Consider the following 22,573-nt stretch of genomic DNA (forward strand, 5'->3'; position numbering starts at 1 on the left):
CTGTGTGTTTTCCTGAATCCTGAAAGTATCCAATAAACTACACAAGTAGTGGATACATACACAGCCAGCCCTGCCAGGAAAACCAGCCCAAATTCTTACAGCATAATACTTTAAATAAATCACGCCACAGGAAAGAAACAGCACAATCATTGTTTATGGCCGAACTACAGCGCTTATCTTCAAAGCAACAGATCCTTTTGAATTTCTATCAGGTCAGACAAGTAAAAGAGTGAGTACAAACATCAACTCTGATCTGATGTGTGGCTGCAGAAAACAAACACAAATCAAATCAAGCATTTTCTCCATCAATTACAATTAAGAAATCAGCCATTCACTTCGGCTAAAAAGGTTTGTTTAGTCTGTTTTAGGACAAGCATTTTATCTCTGGTTTCTGCTCCAAATAATCTAATGTCTGAGTCTCGCCAGTTCACACTATTTAATTAAACATTCTGCTGGAGCAGAGCAGGCCATATTGTTTTGGTTATCTGTTGTCTTGAATGAGCCGTTTAAAGACAGACACAGATCTCTCTGTGTCTCACAGGTCTCAGTCTAGTTCCATTTAATAATTAAGGCTAATTACAGCTCAATGTAGGCGTCTTTTCTGCTGTCTGCTGAGGAGAGACGTGTGTGTCTGGTTGTGTTGGATCAAGGTCACACGTATACTGTAGTGGAACTTCATGTCCGAAAAAAAAACAGGGATGTAATAAATGGCCTGCTGTGGCAAGAAGTCACTAACATCCGAAGCTGAGCTGTCTGGACAATACAAGAACTGGAAGACTCATTAAATTCTTCAGATTCTTCTTCTCTAATTTACAAAGAATAGTGCTCTTTTTCAGAACAAGTGGAGCTTTGCCTCATTAGCCTGTCTGCATGATTGCCAAATTGAATACAATTAGAAACAAGTGTGAGTTCAGATCAAGAGCCAGACTGAAGATGTGATCGATGTTTTCTTGAATTTATCAAGCTTAGGACCTCTATATTTTGAGTAAGTGCACATTGTTAGTGATTTAGTAACTACGGTAATAATTCAAATTGGACTTTAAAATGTTGGGTACTGCAACAATTTCCTATTGTCATCATCTATTAGTTTGTCAGATTAACTAATTAATTGTTTAGACTAAAAACTATGATTTATTATATGTTTATAATCCAAAGTCATTCAAATTACTTTGATTTATAGCTATCGATTTATTTAAATAATCCCCTTTCTCACACTTATACAAGTCATTTTTTTACACTCTTTACTAACTTGTGTGTTAAATTAAGCATGGCTTTTTTATCATTTACCCACTAATTATTTATCTTACTTCTTATATGACTTATCCCTTTTTGCAGTCATGTTCTCAATTGTCATGTTTGAAGATCAAACGTTTGAGCATTCTTTACTTTTTAAAGTTCAAAGTGCAAAAAGTGACATCCAACTAACAGTTGACAATGGTCTAAAACAAAGACAAACAGCATATCTTCTCATTGCAATGCACCGGAAATAGGAAATGTTGATCTGTGGTCGATCAATCAATCATTTCCGCCCTTAGATTATGTCAGATGGATAAAACCAGTGCAAAAGTGCAAAAAAAGTACTCCGGTTGCTCTTTTGGCTTTGCACCCTGCACATTGCACCACCTGGGCTTGTAGGTTTGAGTCTGTGTTTGAAGTCTGGCTGAGCCTTCGTTGTTATCTCTGCTCAGAGGTGGGGGCATCATTGTGTTCTGCTAATGAGGCTACATTAAACCTGTCTACAACAGGGGGGCATGTAATCCTCTCAGCTGGGCTGACGTAGGGCTGGGCAGGGCGCTGTTTACATGGGGGGGGGGGGGGGGGGGGGGGGGGAGTGTGGAGGCTAGCACTTAGGACCCCGGGCCTCAGTGTTGAATCTGTGCAAACACGTGATTAAGAAGTGGAGGTGGAGGTGGGAGTACACCACTGCATAGAATGGTGTCTGAGTCTTGACAGTATATCTTGATTCTGACCTGCTGTGCCCACACAATACAACACAATGCAATACAGTCCCTCGCCGCAAAGATCATGGTCATGCTATCCTCTTCACACCTTCCAGCTATGAAACAATGCAGCTCTTTATGAATGAGCCACTGTAAGGAAAGTCGGTGGGATGGCACAGAAGTGGCTAAGGACAGTTTGGAATACAGTGCTTCATTATCGGAGGTCAAGACACAGGCCTCCTGCTTCACACTCCTGTAGCTTTCTTCTGTTTCTTTTTTGAATGCATGTTTTTCTCAAGTCCACAAGTATCCATGAGAGAAGAGTCAAGTGCTTAGCACCCGTTGTGGCATCTTCTTTTGATACAAGTCTCTAATCCACACCTTCAAAATGTGGACTCACCCATAACAGCAAATCCATCATTTTCATTTACAGTTGAAAAAGTGCTCCATATCCAGCCAATAATCCTCCCTAAACATCATCCAGAGTTGCCAAGAATCCACAAGGGCCTTTGTAAGTCCTACTGAGTTGTTAGGTGCTCCTGGTCTTCAGCTCTACCTGTGCGAGCTTCGCCACCACTGATCCAAAGTGAAGAAGGAGAGGAGTGTCCCATATATGAGTTCTGTCCAATACAATGGCACATTGTGATCAGAACAATCCCTCTTCAGAAAGCATTGTGCCCATTCTGCTTGTTTGGCTATGAGACAATGCAATGATACCCTACTGTCACCTTATAGATTAGGCTACGATTAATCAACAAGGCTTAAATAAAGAATTCTTAATTATTTATTTTTTCAAGTATATATAATCCAACAAAATTAATCGTTATGGTGATAAATGAATGCTCATAAAACGTTAATGACAGGGTTAATATTCAATTTTTTAATCCACATATTAATCCCAAACCTTGTTTAATATTTAGCTTACTCTTTTCACAGAGAAGCTCAGCCGAAACTAACATTATTGTATTCACGCTGCGTCGTTCAAGCTAATTGATTAAATCCATTAGTGCTTTTCTCAGCGCGATGGAGCGTGCGTCGCGTTTAACACCCCGGATGTGGATTCAACCAATTCTGACAACCTGTGAAGGAATACTAAAAAGCGTTAGACAACCACAGATTGTTTAAATGGATAATTCTGTTTTGAATATAGCCTAGCCTATCTTAAACATCTAAAAGGTCCTTTTTTTCTGCCATCTTCCCTTCAAGACCACATGCCAAATCATCACTTTCGACTGATCCAACGTGGTTTAAGTCCAGTTGTCAAAGGGAAATAACCACTTCTGTTACTGAATGTGCCAATTCCACATGACTTGAAGTGTCATTGCTTTACAGTTTAACAGCCTTTAGAGTGCATACTTAGAGGTTTTCTGCAAGTTTCTTACAGGGACAAAACTTGTTTCTGTTTCTCCTTGTGTATTACCCCCTCCGCTCTAAGCCAATATACACACTATTTACAATTCAAAGAGGCATCATAAGTGACTCGGCGGCCGGGACAAAGCAGTGCAGGTGCAGGGATGCCGTATCAGTCAGGCCGTGTATTACACATTTAACGTCGTCGCTGTCAGCATAATGGCGTCTATTGTCTGTCTAATGTTAGTCGCCAGTACCAAAGACCGATATTCATTCAATCCACACAAGCGATCACCTGTTATGCCATCCTATTATATTAAAGTGGGCTCACAGGACAAGCCTTGAGAGTTTCTGGAGACATGTTTTTATTTTTTTATTTTTGCTTGCTTGTATGGCTTGTATGGTCATATTCGTTTTAGTGCTGTTTAGTGTTGTACTTTTTGGTACTCAATAGTGACTGCACAATATATACTTACTGTATACTGTGTGTCACCGTAATAAAGCCAGTAATTCCCATTAATAGGTTAAGTGTTTCTATAGTGATCAGGCATGTGTTTATTCTGATAATCATGCATTGTATTTGCTCAAATCTTCCTATAACAACTACTATTATTTTCTATATTTATAGGGTAGTTCAGAAAATGTCACTGTAACTGTATGCCTGAATGACCAATGGTTAATGATAGTCTGAAGGAGACAACAGTCGGCCATCCTGCTGTAGTTTCTGTTAGTCCGAATCTCTGCTGGGTTTTTACTGATTTCAATACACGTGTGTCTCTTTGATTGCCAAAGGCTTGCCCAAAGTTTCTTTGGTAAAGTGCACTCGGTGCAGTTCATTACATCTTCTCATCTTTTATTTCAAACGGCTTAATGTAACAGAGTAAAAATGAGCTGTTTTTCCTGTTTGATGTCTAAAGGTGAGCTCATCACGCCTCTTTGGACACACCTATCAGTTTTTCTGTCGGGCAAATATTTGTGCGCAGTAATCGTGTAATAAACACGCCTTGATCATGTTTGTATCAGTCGTGTAAAATGTACTTTGATAGAGACAGTGGATGGCCGATAAGAGCTGAGAGCCAAAATGTAATTAGTAACCAGCCCTGCCTCTTGGACACTTTGATGTTCACCTATCTGCCTTTCAGGACCTATTGATTAGATTCCATTTCTCTCTGATAGGCAAAGGTGTCATTTGATTTCCCTAACATGCTTTTATTAAGTAAATCAAGTACAGTTTTCTAAGACTTTCTCTCAAATTAAAACCCAAGAAGAACAGTGCTTTTCGTGCACAAATACATAGCAGTCAAATAGGCCTGTTTTTGACCAATTGGTGATTAAAGAAGGATAAAACAAACCCATGCACACCTTTCACAGAAGTATAATTATATGTTTCAACTTCAAAAGAATCTACGATTTTCAACACTTTACTATACTATGTCGTAGTCCATATACTTTAATAATCATACAGGCTAGGGTTGTGTCACTATAAAGAAGGAAAAGGTTTTTCTGTCACATTGGGTTCATAAAGTTCTAAATGGGTGCATCTGATTGGTTTATGGCCTTTTTGGCTTAATCTGAGCATTACATTGTGCCGTTTTATTATAGCGTTTAAAAGCCAAATTGAGGTGTGTTGCATACCCACGTTTCTTTTTCATCTGAAGTTTCGTGAGATCGTTGATTGGGGCGTTAGATGGGCCTATCACCGATCTGAGAAAACACCTGAAATTCACACCTTAAATCCACTCCTCCTAGACTCCTATTGGCGGAGCGCCCACATATATCCGTCACTCGGCATCACCAGAAGGATGACAGCGGCCTGCAGCACAGCCACAACATCATCACCATCTGTAAACATGTATTTCAGCCACGAACCCGCTGCTTTCCAGCTTTGCGCCAAAAGCGCCATGTTCGAGAGCGAGGACTCGGGTTCCGTTGACGGGGAGCAGTTGACCGAGGTGCGCTCCCCGATTTCCGGGCCCTCCAGCCCGCTGTCCGTGAACTCAGACTCCAGCTGCACCAGCCCGGAGGCCAAGTCTGCGTCAATGCAGCAGAGAGTGAGGAGGCCCCTGAACGCCTTTATCATCTGGACCAAAGAGGAGCGTAGGCGGCTGGCGCAGCTTAACCCTGACCTGGAGAACACGGATCTGAGCAAAATACTCGGTAATAAATTGATTCAAAATGTTATTAATGAGCAAAGTGGTTGTTAAAGTTTAAGTGCCTAAAATACGGAAATGTTTAATGTTTGTAGTTCTTCGGCCTAGATGTCTCATGTAGGGAAGATTACTATAAGCTTGCTTTAAATAGGTATAGTAAGAGCTTAGTAGCATATATGTTGATTATGGTTCACATTGAAGTCCATTTTTCTAAACCAATGAGTATTCAGAATCAGATCATTAACCCCACTGTGTTCCTGCAGGAAAAACCTGGAAGGCCATGTCCCTGGTTGAGAAGCGCCCCTACATGCAGGAAGCAGAGCGTCTGAGAGTCCAGCACACCATTGACTATCCCAACTATAAGTACCGGCCCCGCAGGAGGAGGCAGCTGAAGAAGAGCTCCAAACCCCATGGTGCAGAGGTTTCTCACTCCCCTCTCTGCAGCTCGGGGTTCCCAGTGCCTTACAACCTCACCTACCTGCTCCAGAACCAGCAATCCTACCCGAACGTGCCTGCTTTCACAGCCAACTTCACCCCGTTGCGCAGCAGCTACCCAAACAGTCCTGTTTTTCCAGACACAGCAACAGCAGAGGTTTTCTCAAATAAGCCGGTTGTGTACCCAAACCATCCTGCGTACCCTGCAGAGCCTCAGGTGTGTTTTGGCAGTCAGCACAGGCACATGCAGTATGGTCTCTCCAACGCTGCAGGTCTCCATATGGATCAAGGGGAGTGCAGTAGGGTTAATGGGGGCCTGCTGAGCCCTGCTTGGCCCTCCCTGGAGTTTTACCTGGAACAGGTTCAGCAGGACATGCTGTACGATCTGGACCGCAGCGAGTTCGAACAGTACTTAGGTCCGAGCCCTCACAGGCCTGAGTCAGTGGATCCCAGCAGCTATCAGAGCAGTCACAGAGAGGGACGCTCACTCTCATGAAACTATAAAACATTTGTGTATTTATTTAAATCATCAGTGTATCATTTGACAACGACTGCTGAAAGTGTATATTGTGGTTTTTGTTTGAAGTTAAATGACTACTGTACTGTCTTTCAATGTAATTCAAGTGTATCAATAAATAATTAATTCCACTTACAATGTATGTCCTTATTAATATCTTAAAAATCTGAAAAAAAGGCAACACAGACTAAAACGATTAAAGATTTTTTTAGGTGTTAAAAGGCCAGTAACTTAGAATTTCAGTTACGTAAAGTTGAGACAGGTTGTTAAAAGAATGGTCAAAATAGATGCATTAAAGACCAAAAGCACTGATTTTTGGTCTCTGACAGATCAAGGCTTCAAAGCACCGGCTCATACACTTCCCATTCTGCAACTTGATAGCAACTTTTTGACTTAGATTTAGACCCTCCATAAGTTTTTTTTTAATTATCTAGAAGGTTGACACTGTTGTTGATTTATTTTGTGAGACTTACAGACTGGAATAACAACAACAATAAAACACACAGTCACAGAAAACAGTTCACCTACTTCTCATGAGTAAACTGATCTTGATGTGTAAAACCGGTGGAGTGCCCCCTCTCAGCCCGAGCTTGTCATACACGACATAAACGGCATGTCCGATTCATAACTTAATCATTTTATAACTGTAATGAGCAGAAACATACCATTGTCTGCAGCTGACAGCTGACACCTGTGCTGTCGGTTGATGTCTTTGGTGTACAGAAGGTTTGGTATCCAGCCAGGAAATCCAGAGTTTTGGGGGGTTTCTGTGCAACAAATCCAAACTGTTACAATCAAGACTGATAGACTTTATGTTGATAATTTATGAATTTATCGCTGCTAGCTTTGATGCCAACGGCCATGTAAATTTCCCATGATGCTCTGGGGGATCATTCCGACTAATCAAAAAATTATTTACGTCTTGTCAGCCAATGAAAGGCTGGTCCGTCTTGCAGACAAAACAAAGATCCTATATAGTGAAGAGGAATCACACAAGGGGCGATTAGTTTGACGTGACCAAAGATCGTCTATAGCCAACTAAACTGTTCTAAACTGTGGGCCTTTTTAGAAGACTTGTGAATAGACAGCACAAATGCTTATTGATGTGTGTGTGATATCAATACACATTGTTTAATTTGTCTTTATGGTCCCTTAACTTTTTTCTACATAGAAGTGGCATTACTGCAACACAAATAGTCTAATAGCCCAGTTAGTGAAAATATGATGTTTATAGATTGACCGTGCACAACAGGGTTGATGTTTCACAAGCTTTTTTAGAAAGTAAAACCAGGCGGACCATAAGGGCTGAGAGGGTTTTTAATGACTGCAAATGATTTTAAATATCTGTTGCATTAAGCAATGTTTAATTGGAGCCACACCAGCCTCCCTATGGCAGAGGCCGAACTGTTGACACACTGTTTTATCTCCATCCTCATGTCTTTCTTGGCTCAGAGAGGGAAGCAGGGTGGGCGCCAGGGGAATAAACTTCCCAACTTCCTGTTTCATTTTAAAACGTTTCACAAAGGCTCTAAAAATATGCCCCAAAATTGACATATCTCCAAACTCAATTGACTCTGGCTGCCAAATGTTTACTCATTTAGGAAAATGTTTACTTCCCTGCCCTGGGTTTTCTGTGTCAGAGCCTCGAGGTTGAACTCAGTCGTACACAGATGTGAGATCGAGGCCCTCCAACATGTTCGGTGCTGCAAGGACCAAAAACCCTAATGTTCACACAGTGAAAAGCAAAGGGACATGTTTTTTTTTGTTGTTGCATTTCTTACTTACTTTGGACACTTAAAAAAACACACACACACACACACACACACACACACACACACACATTTAATTTTCCACCGACCTCACAGGTTTTTAACCATGAGACCAATCGGTTGAGTCATATTAGAATTCCAAATCTGCATTTGTCAAGTAAAATACATGTTTTTATTTACACATTCCTTTTTATGGACAATAGCATTGACTAAAACCCAATTTTATGTGTACCATAAATATGAAATATATAATTAAATCCCGCTCAGTGCCGATGAGCAGCTGTGGGGGATATTTTGAGACTTTTTAATGATTGTAACCTGTTTAAAACTTATGAAATGGAGTGTTTCCCATACACTTCCATCAGGACCCACTCTGTGAGGATGTAATTGCACCATATCCACTGATCAGAGTGAAGTGGTTAATATCCATGCACATCTACCGTGCTTAAATCTGTCTTTTTTTAAAACAATCCAGAGGTACATTGTAATTTCCCTTGCGGGATTACTAAAGTACAAATTATTATTAGTAGTAGTAGTATCACGCTGGATTTCCCTCATTTATGATTGTATTTTCCTTTTCTGCATATTGTCCAAAACTGATACTGATACATTAATTTCAACAGTTAAACAATATAATAACATTAGTGTTATTGTATTGGCAACTCTTGAAAACCAGAAAACTTCACATTCCATTGCAATTTTCAGCTTTTGTAAAATATTGTTAACAATAAAACCTTTGCACTTTTAACGATTGTTGCCTATGTTTTATGAAAAATTATTATCAAGCCATTAGAATCTTTTTTCGGGCATTGTGCATTTAAGACATATAGTTCAGTAAAGCTTCTAGAAACTAAATCAAAACTCCACCATGCAAAGAGGGAATTAACTGCTGAAACAGCAGTGCACCCTGGGGATTGTTTTGGGCCTACATCACTTCAACCAGTTGCCACAGACGGCTCTGTCAGGTTGAGTCATGTAATTTCTCAACAAACTATCACAACTTAAAACATGCTCCACCAAACAGGGAAGACGAGAGCCGGCAGTAACGTTTGGAAATGAGTCAGTGATGGAAATCCGATCTGGAGGTTGTTGGGAGGAAATGGACGACTCAGGGAAGGATGACCTTAACTCGGAGGAGGGAGTAGAAGAGCTGATTAGGAAAGTGAAGACCCACTGCAATCCAACGGCACCTGAAACAAGCGGAAGAAATCTGACGTCAGTTCAATTCCCATGACAATATTACAAAACACAAAACACTGCAATGTGAAATGCAGAAATGTGCTTCAATGCAAAATAACAACATGGAATACACACAATCGAACTGAAATATTGTTAGTTTGTGTGCAATCAGTCCTTGTTTTCCACTTGAACTCAAAGCTGTTAGTTCATCTTGTTGTTTTTCTCAAACGTCGGCCCCTCAGCAACAGTTAATGACCAGTTGCAGGAACTTCCTGAAGGAAAAACAGCGGAACGATATCAGTGGTTCAGGTGAAAATATCCTCAACAATAAACAGTGATGGAAATGGCAGCTGGACAAATCTGATGTCTTTGTCAAATATTTACTAGGCTGTGTTGTAACAATTGTAAATATTTATGGTTTATTAAATAATGTAAAACAACTGAAAGTGAATTTGGAGAAGGTTAAACTGGAAAAAATGGGCACAGATATGTCTTTCTTTAAGTGTAAACCTATAATTTAGGTGATGATATCTATCGTGATGAAAATGATATCTTGATGTATTTCATGATTAGTCTTTTTAGATTAGATTAGATTTAGCCTTTTAGGTCATCAAGTGCAACACAAATGTAAACTAATCATATCTTAATGTCATCTCCATGCAGTGATAGTCATTCCAGGAATGGACACGTATATCAGAAATGTGTTGGAAAGCTCACAGAGGCATGTTTAAGCTTATAACCGGTGAAGAATGTGAGGAATCTCAACATGTCAAACATACTGCGATTCAGATTCCTCAACCACAAAATGCTTTCCTCGTTACCTCGTAGGTAATGCTCATTCAATTATTAATCTGCAGGGATATCTGAGGAAACTCAAACAGGAAGTGCCCTGAAGTGAGAATCAACAGCTTCTTATTCTAAAGAAATATTAAAGTAAAGAGACGCTTTCATTGTTTACAAGTGAAAAATGTAATACCATAAAACAACCCTCCAGAAGTTCCCACTTTCACATGTGGACAAGAATTTCTGGTTGAATCTGTCTGATCACTTCATTGTGCCAGTCTGCTCAATCTCTAATCAAGCCCTAATTGCATATAATATAATCTCTATAATCTCATCAGGCCATTGCTGCATTGGAGTTTCAGCGGATTTTCACCTGTATGTCTCACATGATTGCATGTTGTGTTACTTCAGACCTTGTGTATGTTACCTCCGTGCCTCTGTGCCAGCGTCGGTTTGTCGGTTGGTCTCTGGTGTTTTGAGATATCAGTGTGATAATAAAAAATGCCTTATTCAAAAAGTAAAATGTTATCTGCTTAAAGTATAAAGAAGCATAAAATGGAAATAAATTTAAAGTCCCAGATAAAGTACAGTGCTGGAGTGGTGATGGAGCAGTGGATATGACACATGCCTTTGGTGTGGCAGATCTGGGTTCAGTTCCTACTGTGATACATAAAGCAATGCATCATGATAAATGAGTGATAAAAGCGTCAGCTAAATGACATGTGAAGTATATGTAGTACACTTAGTAACATTTCTCCACAAACAGCAGAGAAATCTCAAAACCAAAACATCTGCATGGCTGGATATTAATCTGGGTGAACCAGTCTGTAATAATAATACATGTACTTATTTTGCAGGTATGAAGCCTTACATGAGAAGGATGAGGCTTCTTTCTGTTGTGCAGCAAGTCACAAAGAGCAACTTGTTTGTGGTTCTTATGACCTCAGCCAGTGTTTCCAGCCAAGAGACAGACAGCAGACAGACAGATGATTACTGAGGCAGGGTCCCACAGACACACTGAAGAGAATGGAGCAGCTGGGTGTGTCCCCGTGGCCTGCTGGGCAGATACAATACTCTATCAGAGTCTCTTAGCAAAGACGCTAACGCCTGTCAACAAACACTCAGGGGATGATTAACACAACCACAATCCTCAAACTGGATGGAAGTGTTTTTTTTTTGTCTGGGCTGTTTTATATACACATATCTTTAAATACATTATGATGCATACACTGTACATTTTTTAATTCTAAACTTAGTGTTGATAAACAAAAACATGAAGGTATTTTAACGAGAAATACCGTCATCAGGATGAAATGTGGCATGTTGTTTAGTTATTCCTACCACATTATTTTGTGTGGACATAACGTCACACTTTCTTCCTCAGTGTCCTCTGGTGCTTTGTGACTCAGTTTGCGGAGTATGTCCACAAGTTTATCCACAGTGTGTGTGTGTGTGTGTGTGTGTGTGTGTGTGTGCGTGTGTGTGTGCATGTGCATGTGCGTGTGTAAAACCTTATGCAAATACAAAAAATAGATGCAACTTTGTACTGTAGATCCAAAAGTTTTTAATAACCATATTCGGTGACTTTGCTTTCTTGCAAAGAGTTTATTGATGAGAAGATTGATACCACTCTTGTGTGTGTGTGTGTGTGTGTGTGTGTGTGTGTGTGTGTGTGTGTGTGTGTGTGTGTGTGTGTGTGTGTGTGTTTGTGTGGAATGTGAATCTTATTTGACTGTTCTGTCAAAGTGCATTTCCTCGTTATTTGACTTTTAACTACTCACTTCTAACTGGAATAAAAAAAACAGAACTGGAACCAGGAATTGAATTTTAATGTTTCCTTCTCACACGTTTACATTTTTGACATTTCAGTTGACATATCAAACAGAAACAGCGTTTCTGACATGGTTTTTCATATCAAGTTAAACATGTGCTGCAGGGTTAATATGAGAATATGCTCATTATTCTAGCGAAAACACACTGTATGCTTCATGCAGCTATTTCAAATTTACATCTAATGAGAGCATGTGCATGTTTAGAACTACAAAGCATTTCCAGACAATGACCAGTGGCCCTCTGAAGAGGAGACAGTCAACCCATCCCCTCAACCTTGTCAGTGGGCACCTGTTAGTTTGTACTTTAACACCTCTGCTGATTGACTTAGCGGGGTTCAATCCCAACAGCTTACCAAGCCCCTCAGCAGGTAGCGGACTGTGTGCATGCAGCAAGCTGGTGGCACCTGAGGCATTGTGTGCTAAACTGCTGCTGTAAAATCACTTTGGTTATAATGCTCTGATATGAAGGTTACAGTGAAGAAAAAAAGCTAGAATTTAACATCTTGTCGTCACGGTCAGACGGCCTTCACGTGGTCCTGAAATTTATCTGAGGGGTCATGATGGGGAAGCAGAAAAGTACAGATTTTTCTCTTTCTCGAATTGACAATTTGCGCTTTTTCTATTTCTTGTGAACAACAAGAACAGTGTCCTCCTCAGGCTTCTTGAAAATATTCAGTAAAAGTATGAAACTGGTGATGAATGTTCACAAGCTCAGTGTCACAAGGTTAACAAAAAAAACAGTGGGGATGATAAAGTTGCAGGCAGCAGGGCTCCTATAGTAAATTAAGTTATAATGATATAAATCCGGGTCCAGGTGAGTCCCAGTCAGACCAGTGCAAATTAAGTCCATTTTAGGAGTAAAATAAGTTTCAAACAACACACTTTTTTCTCCAAATATAAAATCAAGCATATAAACATTTGGGAATGGTGGCACAGTCTACACAGGTTCCTTACTATGGTGGTTAAAGTTTTCTTTGCAGAATTTAAGATTAGCAGGAAAAAGCTGATTCAACACCCAGAAGCTAAGGCGAAAATAAGTCAAAATACATACAGGATAACATGTCAGAAATGCGGTCTTGATTTGAGGCCCTGGCAGGAGTATTTGGTTTGATTGGCAGGTTATTGTTAAGTCTGTCTGGGTGTTGAGGAAGGTTGGACCTTCTCTCAGGACGTAGCCTCACTTCCCTCGCTCAGAGGCTCTCAGGAGGAGAGCAGTGTGCCTTTTAGCTTGTAATGTGCTGTGTTTGTTAAGGCCACATTCCCTGAGCCTGGCTGCGACTTGTGTTATTCTTCCTGTGCTGTTTGCCCCACTCGCAGCTGGAAGGACAGGAAAACCGATCTGGAAAACTACTTCATGTATGTCATCGGTGATTACAGGACGGCAGCGCCGCCTGTGCCTGGTATCAGCTGCCTCATGCCCATGCTTGTGGGGGCAGGAGCAGGCCTGAATAATGCCGTCCCAAGGGAGCGACGCTGCGCACCCCTCCTCACTCAAGGCCTCGCTTCTGCTTTCATGCAAGAAACTTTATGCAGCCCTGTCAGCACTCTTCCTGTGGAGAAACTGAGCCAGCGATGCCTGTTCACCTCTTCATTTGAAAGAGAAATAATGTATATTATTTCTTCTTCATGAGTTACATCCCGGTAGTCTTACTTCAAGCACATAAAGTATTATGACCATAATTCCCTGAGGTATCCAAAGTTAAAGTCTTCTAATATGATCTGGTATTGGTTTATTTATTACCTGTGAGTTCATCTGTAAACAGATCTTTAGTGTTGTAGCTGGTTCATTTTCACTAACAAAGAAAGCATTTGGTTTTTCACATGAAGAAGTAATTAAAAATGTATTACTTACTCTAGTCCTGAATCTTTATTTCTTAGGATGATAGGTGAAAAAGTCTGTTTTTTTTCTATAGAAATCAATTTATGACGACCTTGATCAAGACAGAATAAGTGGTGCTTTAAAATCCTGGAAAATTCCTGAAACACTTGTTTTAAAATAAAAAGACCTTCTAGACTCAACAATAGACACTTATTACTATGCAGAAATGTAGTGTAGGGGTGCACGGGTAGCTCAGTTGGTGCAGGTGGCTATATATAGAGGTTTACTCCTCATCACAGAGGGCCCGGGGTTTGAGTCCGACCTGCGGGCCTTTGCTGCATTCCCCCGTCCTTTACATGTCATTACCCTCCTCTATTCCCTTTCATGTCTTCAGCTGTCCTGTCAAATAAAGGCATGAAAACGCCCTAAAAGTAAATAATCATAGTGTAGTAGAACAATAAAGTATCAGCAAATTGAAATAAAGTCAGTTAAAAGTATGGCTCAAAACTGTAATTGAGCATGTTTACTCTGTTACTTTGTCAGCAAGAATACGTTTTGATTACATCAGTTATCAGATCAGCCTTATATCTAGGACGCAACGCAATAAAATGTTCTCTCAGATACCCTTTGTTTTCATTGCTTCCCCTTTCTTCGGCTGCCACTTTCCCAGGCAGAGGTCCTGGAAGAGCAATCTGGGGGGATCAGGAATGACAAGGCAGTCCGGCCTCCCATTGTATGTGAGCGTTTACTCAGCATGGTAGAGCAAGGACAGTGAGCCTACCAGAATACAATAGGCTCATATTTATTTACTGCTTAGTGGCAGCCAGGGAGCCCCCCCCCCCCAATAGCTGATAGCAGCTTTACAGTAATAGACCTCTAATAAAGACCTCAGAGGGCAAGTAGAGGCCAAACTCTCTGGCTCTGTCATGGGTCCATTTCAAAAACAACTACTGAAGCATTAAATCAGTTAAGAAACGTGTCTTCTGTACTTCATGTGGGATCCATGTTGTCATGTTCACTTTACAAACCTTAAAAAATTAAAATGGTTCCTAACCTTTTTGATCAGAAACACAATCCTGGTCTTTTCTTTAAAGTGTACTGTACAAATGTCAGAATTGAGTTAAATTAAGGGATGCTGAGACAGAGCAACATGTGTACAAATGTATCAAGTACAAATAGACATTGACTGCACACTGTGAGCTATGAGCAGTAAGGCTTTCAGGTTCGTGTGTAATGCTTTTGAGTTCCAGTGGAGGGCTCCCTCTGTTGTACTGATGCATAATCCATCTGTAAGACACAGTAAAGCAGAAGTTCTGAACAAACATTGATTGTGTAATGTCAGACTGCAGTCTGCATTTCCCTCAAAACTCCACATGCAGTATAAAGAATACTTCACATATGTACCCTTCACTATTTTGGACTGAAGGTCAAACCCCAAAGTTTCTATCCACCTGATCTGTTGTTATTAAACACATCCTGACGGAGGCTTGGCCATCATTTACACTTGTTTCCTTCCATGTTTTAATCTGACTGAAAAATGCCTGGAAATTGACCAAACCAGCACTGCCTATCTGACCTACATGACCAAGTCCCGAGCCTCAAAAAATTAATTTTCCGAGAGGCATTACAGTATGAGAGCGTGATTCATTGGTTGCCTTGATGCCTTGTGGGTGTAATTGTGAGAGCAGGGCTGAAGTTGAGTGGCTTTGATGCCCCCGTCCTTCCCCTCCTCCAATCCCTGAGTTTCAGAGATTAACTCAGACACTGGATTAAAATCTCAAAATAGAGAAATCCTTTTTAGATGAACAGATTGATTAAAACAGGGAAAAGATGAGTGTGGGGTGGAACTGAGCTGCTGATATTCTCACGTGCGTCCTCCAACAGCTCAGTAAAAACTATGAACGTGTGTTCACCTTTGACTTCAACTAATCATTTCAAGCCAGACACTTATGATATTTAAAACAAAATTGGGATTGTTTTAAAAAGCCTTCCATGCAGACTTGCATCTTCATACTACAGTTGTCACCACTGATACATTTTTTGCCATTTCGGGAAATATCTGCATTGGCTTTCTTGCAAAGCGTCAGATGAGACAAAATCACTGTCATATCCGTGCGTTAAAAATTAGGCCAACCTGCATCTCTAAAGCTCACTGCGCTTACTGTACCTGTACATACTTAGTGTACAGACGTGAGAGTGGTTCCAATCTTCTCAGCAGTAAACTCTCTGCAACAAAGCACTTCTTCAACAAAGATGGTTTATAAAAACTTTTGGATGCTTGCATCTGTGGTTGCATTTTTGGGTATTTGCATAAGGTATTTACAAACACACACACACACACACACACACACACACAGATAACAGATAAGAGAAGACAGGTGGGCTCATTCACAATCCTCCTTGACTTAAACCTAACTATGTCATAAAAAGAAAATAAGACCAACAATGAAACTGCAAGAAGAAACAGACAAGAAGAGACGAAATGCATACAAACAAAGTCCATTTCTGTTGCAAAAATGCACAAATCAGCACGCCTGCTCATGCACAATTTAGAGTCAGAAACCCTTCAAACTCCACTTGCCATTCAGTTACGGTAGGTGCAGATTGTAGTGAAAGCAGCAGATCAAAATTTTCTTGTTTCTGTACTGCTGGTGTTAACAGAAAAAAAGCCTGTTGCTTGATATCGTCATCATTGTGTGGCCTGTTTGATTGCAGGAAGCAGGTGTATGTTAGAGTGGCCTTTCAGACCAAATTTAGTCATCCACTCACTTCCCCCTGGACCCCAGGTTCCCTCTGCGTTTCCCAGCAGAGCTTGACAGTCCCTCCCCCCCACCCGCCTGCATGTATGCATGCAAACGTTACTTTGCAAAAAGCATGTACTGTACCTCAAACATTAACATTTCTTACGTATGATTTCTATTTTTTCAAATGTCTTGTTTTTGATCCTCCTCTCTCTTTTACAATCATCCTCCGTCTCCACAGCTCCCCTCTCTCCTTCCAGACCTATGCTCTCTTCCTTCCTGCCCTCTCATGGCTTCCTGCTCCGGCTCTTATCACTCCAGAAAACGTGACACATTCTCAGCCCAGTCAAACCAACACTAACCTCTGTAGTCCCCCTTTTGGTGGCCATCACTGCCTTAAATGGAAGTATTGTGGCCCCGCTGAGGACTGGGTGCCTGCAGGGGGGAGAGGGGATATCACAGAGGCCATGTCACCCACCTGGGCCAAATCCGTTAATGGACTTATTTATTATAAACAATATAGCCTCTACTTCACAGCCTACAGAGGAACAATAAATCTGAAGTGGCCAGGCGTGTTTTTATTTATGTATTTATTTATCTGAGAGGAAGCTGCGGGCACATTGGGACTTTATCAACTCATTTTCCTCTGAGGGGTTTTCCTCTGAGCTGAGGAAATAGTCTGCTTTGATTTACTCTGTAAATCTGTGCCTCCTAATACAGCGAGAGGAGATCGCATGAGGCCAAGGATGTGAAGTTTTGATTTCACACTGGTTTGTGGTAAAACTGTGTAGAATCATGCTGAAGCTGATTTAATCACGATTTATTTTAATTCATATCTTAAATTAATAATAGTAGCATCTTGAGTAACATTATGTGCATCGCTTGAAGGTCATATTTATTGTTGTTCTATGACACCGCTGCCAGATACGGGTCTGCTGAGGCATGATAGAGCCTGTGTTATTGTAAGGCCACAAGGCCATCTGATAAGGCCCCATGCTCCACAGCCTGCAGCGATTCCACATGTTTTGGATGGTATCGAGCCAAAAAAGCAGAACCTGTCGCTGCACCCAATGCAACAATTACTGCAAAGTTCAAAGTCCACACCATGGACATTGATCAGAATATCTGAATACCATTTCTCAGCTGTGGATAGCGTCCTCTTGGGTCTCTATTGTTTCACACACTGCAGCATGTTAGTAAAGGTAGAAGTGGGCTTTTTTCTGGATGTAGTATGTGATGATATCAGGAGGGACTTTCCCCCAAGCTTCCTGATATGAGCTTTTCCCATGTTATCATATAGAAATAATCACAGGAGGGATGCTGATCAGCTGACATTGATTGCTAAATGTGATTGGATTTAAGCATGAGTAACTAGCTATTCTTCACATGCTTTGATAAAATATTGAGACATTTTGGGAAATGCATTATTTTGCTTTCTTGCCGAGCGTTAGATGACTAGATTCATACCACTCTAATGTTTGTGTGCTGAGTGTGGAGCCAGGAGGCCAACATAAACCTAACCTAAACAACCTAAGCCAGCACAAAGGTAAAAAACACACACCTCCCAAATGTTTCTGACGGTTTAATTGCCAATCATGATCATAAATAACCTAACAGTGAGAAGAACGCTATTTTTACATAGTTTTTATTAAAGCACGATACAATTGTTCCCGCATAGTCACAAAATTACGGCAGGTAAGCCGGCTCTACAGTCTCACATTCTGATGGGTCACAGATTTCGATGTAACACTGGAAAAAGCCTGTGTTAATTTATACAGCCAGGTAAAGGGTAGCAGGAGATGTCTTTATATAGGCCTAATTGTATTTTAGTTATGGTTGATCCCGGTTGCAGGGCTGTCACAGGAAAAAAGGAAATTAAACGAAGAAAAACTAAAAGCGAAAAGGGAAAGTGACAGATGACGGGCGAAACCTGAGCCAATCTTGGTTGGGATTTCAACAGATGGAGACAATTACAGGATTTTAAAGAAGTCAAAACCCACCCCGAATTGGCCCTAAGACATGTCTATTTCATTTGTAGAAAAACTTTGCGCATGTGGTTGAACATCTGTAGCCTACATCATACGTCCGCCTTCCATTTAGCACCTGGTTTTTATTTTGTGTTTGTGTTGGCCTATTTTCTTTTTGCCCCCCTGTACTTGTGTAAAGCGTCCTTGGGTTTCATGAAATGCGCTATATTAATCAATTATGTTGTTGCTACAACAAACTCTTAATGCTTTGGCTCGTGACACAGTGACAGTGATAACGTGTAGCTCATGAGACAGTCAAAGTAAGCTAAGTTACTGTATGCAGCCTTTGACATGCAACGATGCATCTGTAACGTATTCTTTTATTGTAAATGAATGATTTTCTGTCTGAGCAAAAAATTTATTGCAACTACATGACCTCTCAACAATGCTAACTCAATATAGAGCACCGTAAAGAGAAGTCCTTTACGACAGCAGGTGTGGTAAAAACACAGCGGCCGGTGGAATCAACACAGTGAGAAAGTCACATAAAGCCACTTTATACTTCCAGTTTATGTAATCAATTTAAAAGCAGAACTGTAAAAAATGACAAGACAGACAAGATACAACATGTTAACCTTATAGATGATAGTTGGGTTTTTGTATAACTCTGGACAGAGCCAGGCTAGCTCGATTCGCCCTGCTTTCTGTCTGGAAACTAAACTGAGTTTACCGACTCCTGGTCTAAGCTCAACACTAAAGAAAGAATAGACATTTTCAGAAATGTTCTTTTGCTGTGAGTCCTGAGAAGATCAATTCCACGCTTTACGGTAGATATGAAAAAAATAATTATGGCAGTAGCTTCATATTGGTATAAACCTTCTTATTTAACACTTGGCAAGAAAGCAAAACTGTAATAACTAATAGCATCAAACTAAAACATATTCCCATTAAACTGAGGCTGCAAGGCAGGCTTTGGCGCAGTACGACCTCAGATAGGGAGTGAGTAGATATTGAGGATCCAGACCATTGTGTGTAAATGAACTGAAGAGATAATCTCCATCAGGTGAACTCAGACACTGAGAGGTATAGTCAAACACAGGAACTCCTTGAAGTGTAAGATAGTAAGATATGTGAGATAACGTATTGATGAAGTGCTCTCATGTTTTACATTTCCGTGCAACATCACACATTGTGGTTAAAACCACATTTCAACTTAATGATGTGTTCATGGAACATGTTAATATCAGCCAGTGCTTTGCTCTCAAAAAGGAAGGGAAAAAAATGGTGAATGTTAAATTTTTACACCTGCGGTTGATCTTTAGCAGCGTTGTTAACTTTGTTAACATTTGCGGTGTGATTTAGTTAATTCGACGGGAAAGCAACTGTTTGACAGATTCTGATTAAAGGTTGGACGGCTCTTCCTATTAATGCTGCTTGTTTCTAAACGGCGTTAGTGTAAAGGGAACAACGTAGGGAGGAAGCCCTCACATGTAGTGCATTTCCTCCATAAAACCACAGCTATGTGAAAACAACACATTCCTCCGCCATTTCTCTCACTTAAGCACAATAAAGGACAACAGGGTCTACAGAGCACTGTAGCCTCTAATGTAACGGAGTTGAATAAAGACTTATGTTTGTGCAGGTAACTTTGTAATGGCAGCATGGTTTATAAAAGTGTTGCATCAAAGATGGAAGGTGTAAAGATCAGAGTTGATGTGGGAAAACAGTTTTAAGGAGCTTTTAACCGCAGTCCATTAAAAGAGAAGTTGCTGCGTCTATGAGGAAGTTCCAGGTATGAGTTTTGGAGTATTTGTTCTGTAATCTTCAGAAATGATGTTGCATTATTTCACTGTGAGAAATAAACTATAAAAAGTCCCATATTAACCTTAGTCTTATGATTTTGTTTCCACCACAGCTCAGGAAAGGTTTGAACTGTGATCTTTTCTCTTATCTTCTGCCTCTGCAGCTCCGGTGCTTACCTCTATTGATCCAGATTCTTGCAAGGTGCCATGCCACTGATCACACACGGTAATATTGATCGACATTGGTCACCCTGGGCCGACATGGCATCCTGTTAGCACCCTCGGGGGTATCTGCATTTTTGCTCTATGTTTTAGCGCCTCAACAAGGCAAAGGCCACACATGAAAGGACTCAGGAGTGTTTGAGCGTCTAAGGAATCAATTCACACCCTGATTGTCATATACAAAGGCTTCACTGTCTCTTCCCTCAATTCCAAACAAAACTTGTCTGGAGAGTTTGATCAGTAATTAACTCATTTCATCACAAAAGTATCAAACATTAAGTTTAGAGTCTGGATTTTGATGGAGTGAAAGTGCAATCTCTTCAACCTGCATCGCCATGTCGCTGCAAAACAGATTAGATGAATTGAGGGACTTCTTTGGGCGGAGGGGTCAATGGCAGGTCAAGTTGGGGAGAGTAGTATTTATGTGGCTGGTGGCTGTCAGGAAAACAATAATGCCACTAAGACACAATCTATCATTTGCTTTCTCACCAATAAAGCAATTCCTTATTTTGCCACACAAAGCAAATGCAGGAATTGTGTGCGAGCAAAAAATGACCAAGCTGGACAAAAGTATTGTTGGCACATAAGTTATTGATTAGGAGTATAATTCCATCCCTTTGACGGTAAAAATAAATAAAAGAAATTGTTTATTATGTAATTCTGATATTAGCAAGTATTCACATGCAAGTTTTCTTCTCTCTTAAAAGAACTAAAAAAGTTATTTCAAGCTCTTACTCATGTGTCAAGGACAAAAAGAAAAGACCCAAAATAGACACTTCTTATCAGTTTGGGAATGGTCATAGCACCAGCAGGAACAATAGCGTGGCGAGATGGGAGCTGAGGTTAACCCTAATAATGCGACTGGTCCTGTCAAGGAATCTGGAGAACAGGAAGCCCACCGGTACCTCTGTCTTCATGGATAAAGTCATAAAAATGATAAACATGGGTCTCGATTAGCCTCCGTCAGGACAATATGCCGGTCAGCGGCGGGGTGGATTCGGGTTGGCCCAGTAAAAGTGAAGAGATGAAAGAGTCTGCTCTCCCGTGTGGCTGACCTCCCTGTTCGTTTCACTGAGGAAACCTGGGCTTTCCCTTTCCCTTTTACTAATGGTGATTTATCAGTCAATCAAGACGTTCTATAAATAGACTTTCTTCTCCCCGTGGTGTTGGAATAAAGAAGTGGGAGCAGAGTAACAAATGAGTGAAAGTCGCTATGAGAGCAAGGGGGCTGGCTAATTCTGGTTTATTACAACTTGGGTGTTATTTTTAAAGGTATGGCTATTGTTTCTACTGGCTCTAATAACACTGTACACATCAGATAAATTGCTGAGATTACACAACAAAGTCTGATTGGGTAAGATACACAAGAAGTCAGATGAGCATATAGGTTTTAAACAAATCCCCAATGTTAGCTTGGCTTTATTAAAAGAGAAAATAGATGTAATTATTAAAGTTGTTGCCTAAAGTTTCCATTGTTAACATCCATCGAAGGTAACAGACTGACTTCTTGACCTTTGACTTACTTTACGTATAAAATATATAATTAAAGTGATTTTGATAATTAAGTTCAGCCATTGGCTTTGGTTAAAGCCCTTAGTTTGACATTTGATGGTGATATTTTCTCATAAAACATGATTAATGGTACCAAAATTAACTTTTTCTTTTTATTGACAGGAGGCAGCTTAGACTTTGGTTGATTTCAAAAACACTTTAGTTTTTTTCTTTTATATGCACTTTTTATTTTTAGAAATTTGTATATTAATTTTCTCCTAAAACATTTGCAAAGGCCTCTTCCCACATTTGATGTTACTGACTCAAAACCTTACACGATATCCCTGACATCATAATTTTGTATTGCTGTATCCTTCAAGTCGCTGAGTGAAACTACAGCGCTATGGATGTTCTCAGGAAAGAGACTTTGATTATTTTACTTGTTGCTTCCGTTTTATTGTTGGCTGACCCCTTGCAGCGCGCAAACCCCAAAGGTCACCACAACTTGTCGTGAAAAGTTTCCAAACATCCTCATGTTAGCATTACTAAAAACATATTTAAGATTTGTCTTGGAGC

At 40.4% G+C, this 22,573-nt stretch overlaps 1 protein-coding gene and 1 long non-coding RNA gene across 2 annotated transcripts; one reads left to right on the forward strand and one right to left on the reverse strand.

Moving 5' to 3' along the window:
- Nucleotides 1-135: 135 nt before the first annotated feature.
- On the reverse strand, nt 136-21,293 carry LOC117938167. Its single transcript, XR_004655338.1, has 3 exons — nt 21,283-21,293; nt 6,866-6,868; nt 136-797 (listed from the first exon to the last, which is right to left on the reverse strand). It is a non-coding gene; the product is annotated as an uncharacterized LOC117938167 (long non-coding RNA).
- Nucleotides 4,967-6,518, forward strand: sox32 (SRY-box transcription factor 32). Its single transcript, XM_034862639.1, has 2 exons — nt 4,967-5,447; nt 5,704-6,518. The coding sequence occupies exons 1-2, from the start codon at nt 5,093-5,095 to the stop codon at nt 6,369-6,371; spliced, it is 1,023 nt and encodes a 340-aa protein (XP_034718530.1). The 5' UTR covers nt 4,967-5,092; the 3' UTR covers nt 6,372-6,518.
- Nucleotides 21,294-22,573: the final 1,280 nt, after the last annotated feature.

The sequence above is a fragment of the Etheostoma cragini genome, chromosome 22, assembly GCF_013103735.1.
Source record: "Etheostoma cragini isolate CJK2018 chromosome 22, CSU_Ecrag_1.0, whole genome shotgun sequence".
In the NCBI taxonomy this organism is placed as follows: Eukaryota; Metazoa; Chordata; class Actinopteri; order Perciformes; family Percidae; genus Etheostoma; species Etheostoma cragini.

Bases quoted from the DNA above. Each gene is read 5' to 3' on its own strand.
- sox32 (XM_034862639.1), top strand. From the start codon at position 5,093: ATGACAGCGGCCTGCAGCACAGCCACAACATCATCACCATCTGTAAAC. The intron at 5,448-5,703 runs GTAATAAATTGA...GTGTTCCTGCAG, and splicing joins GGATCTGAGCAAAATACTCG to GAAAAACCTGGAAGGCCATG.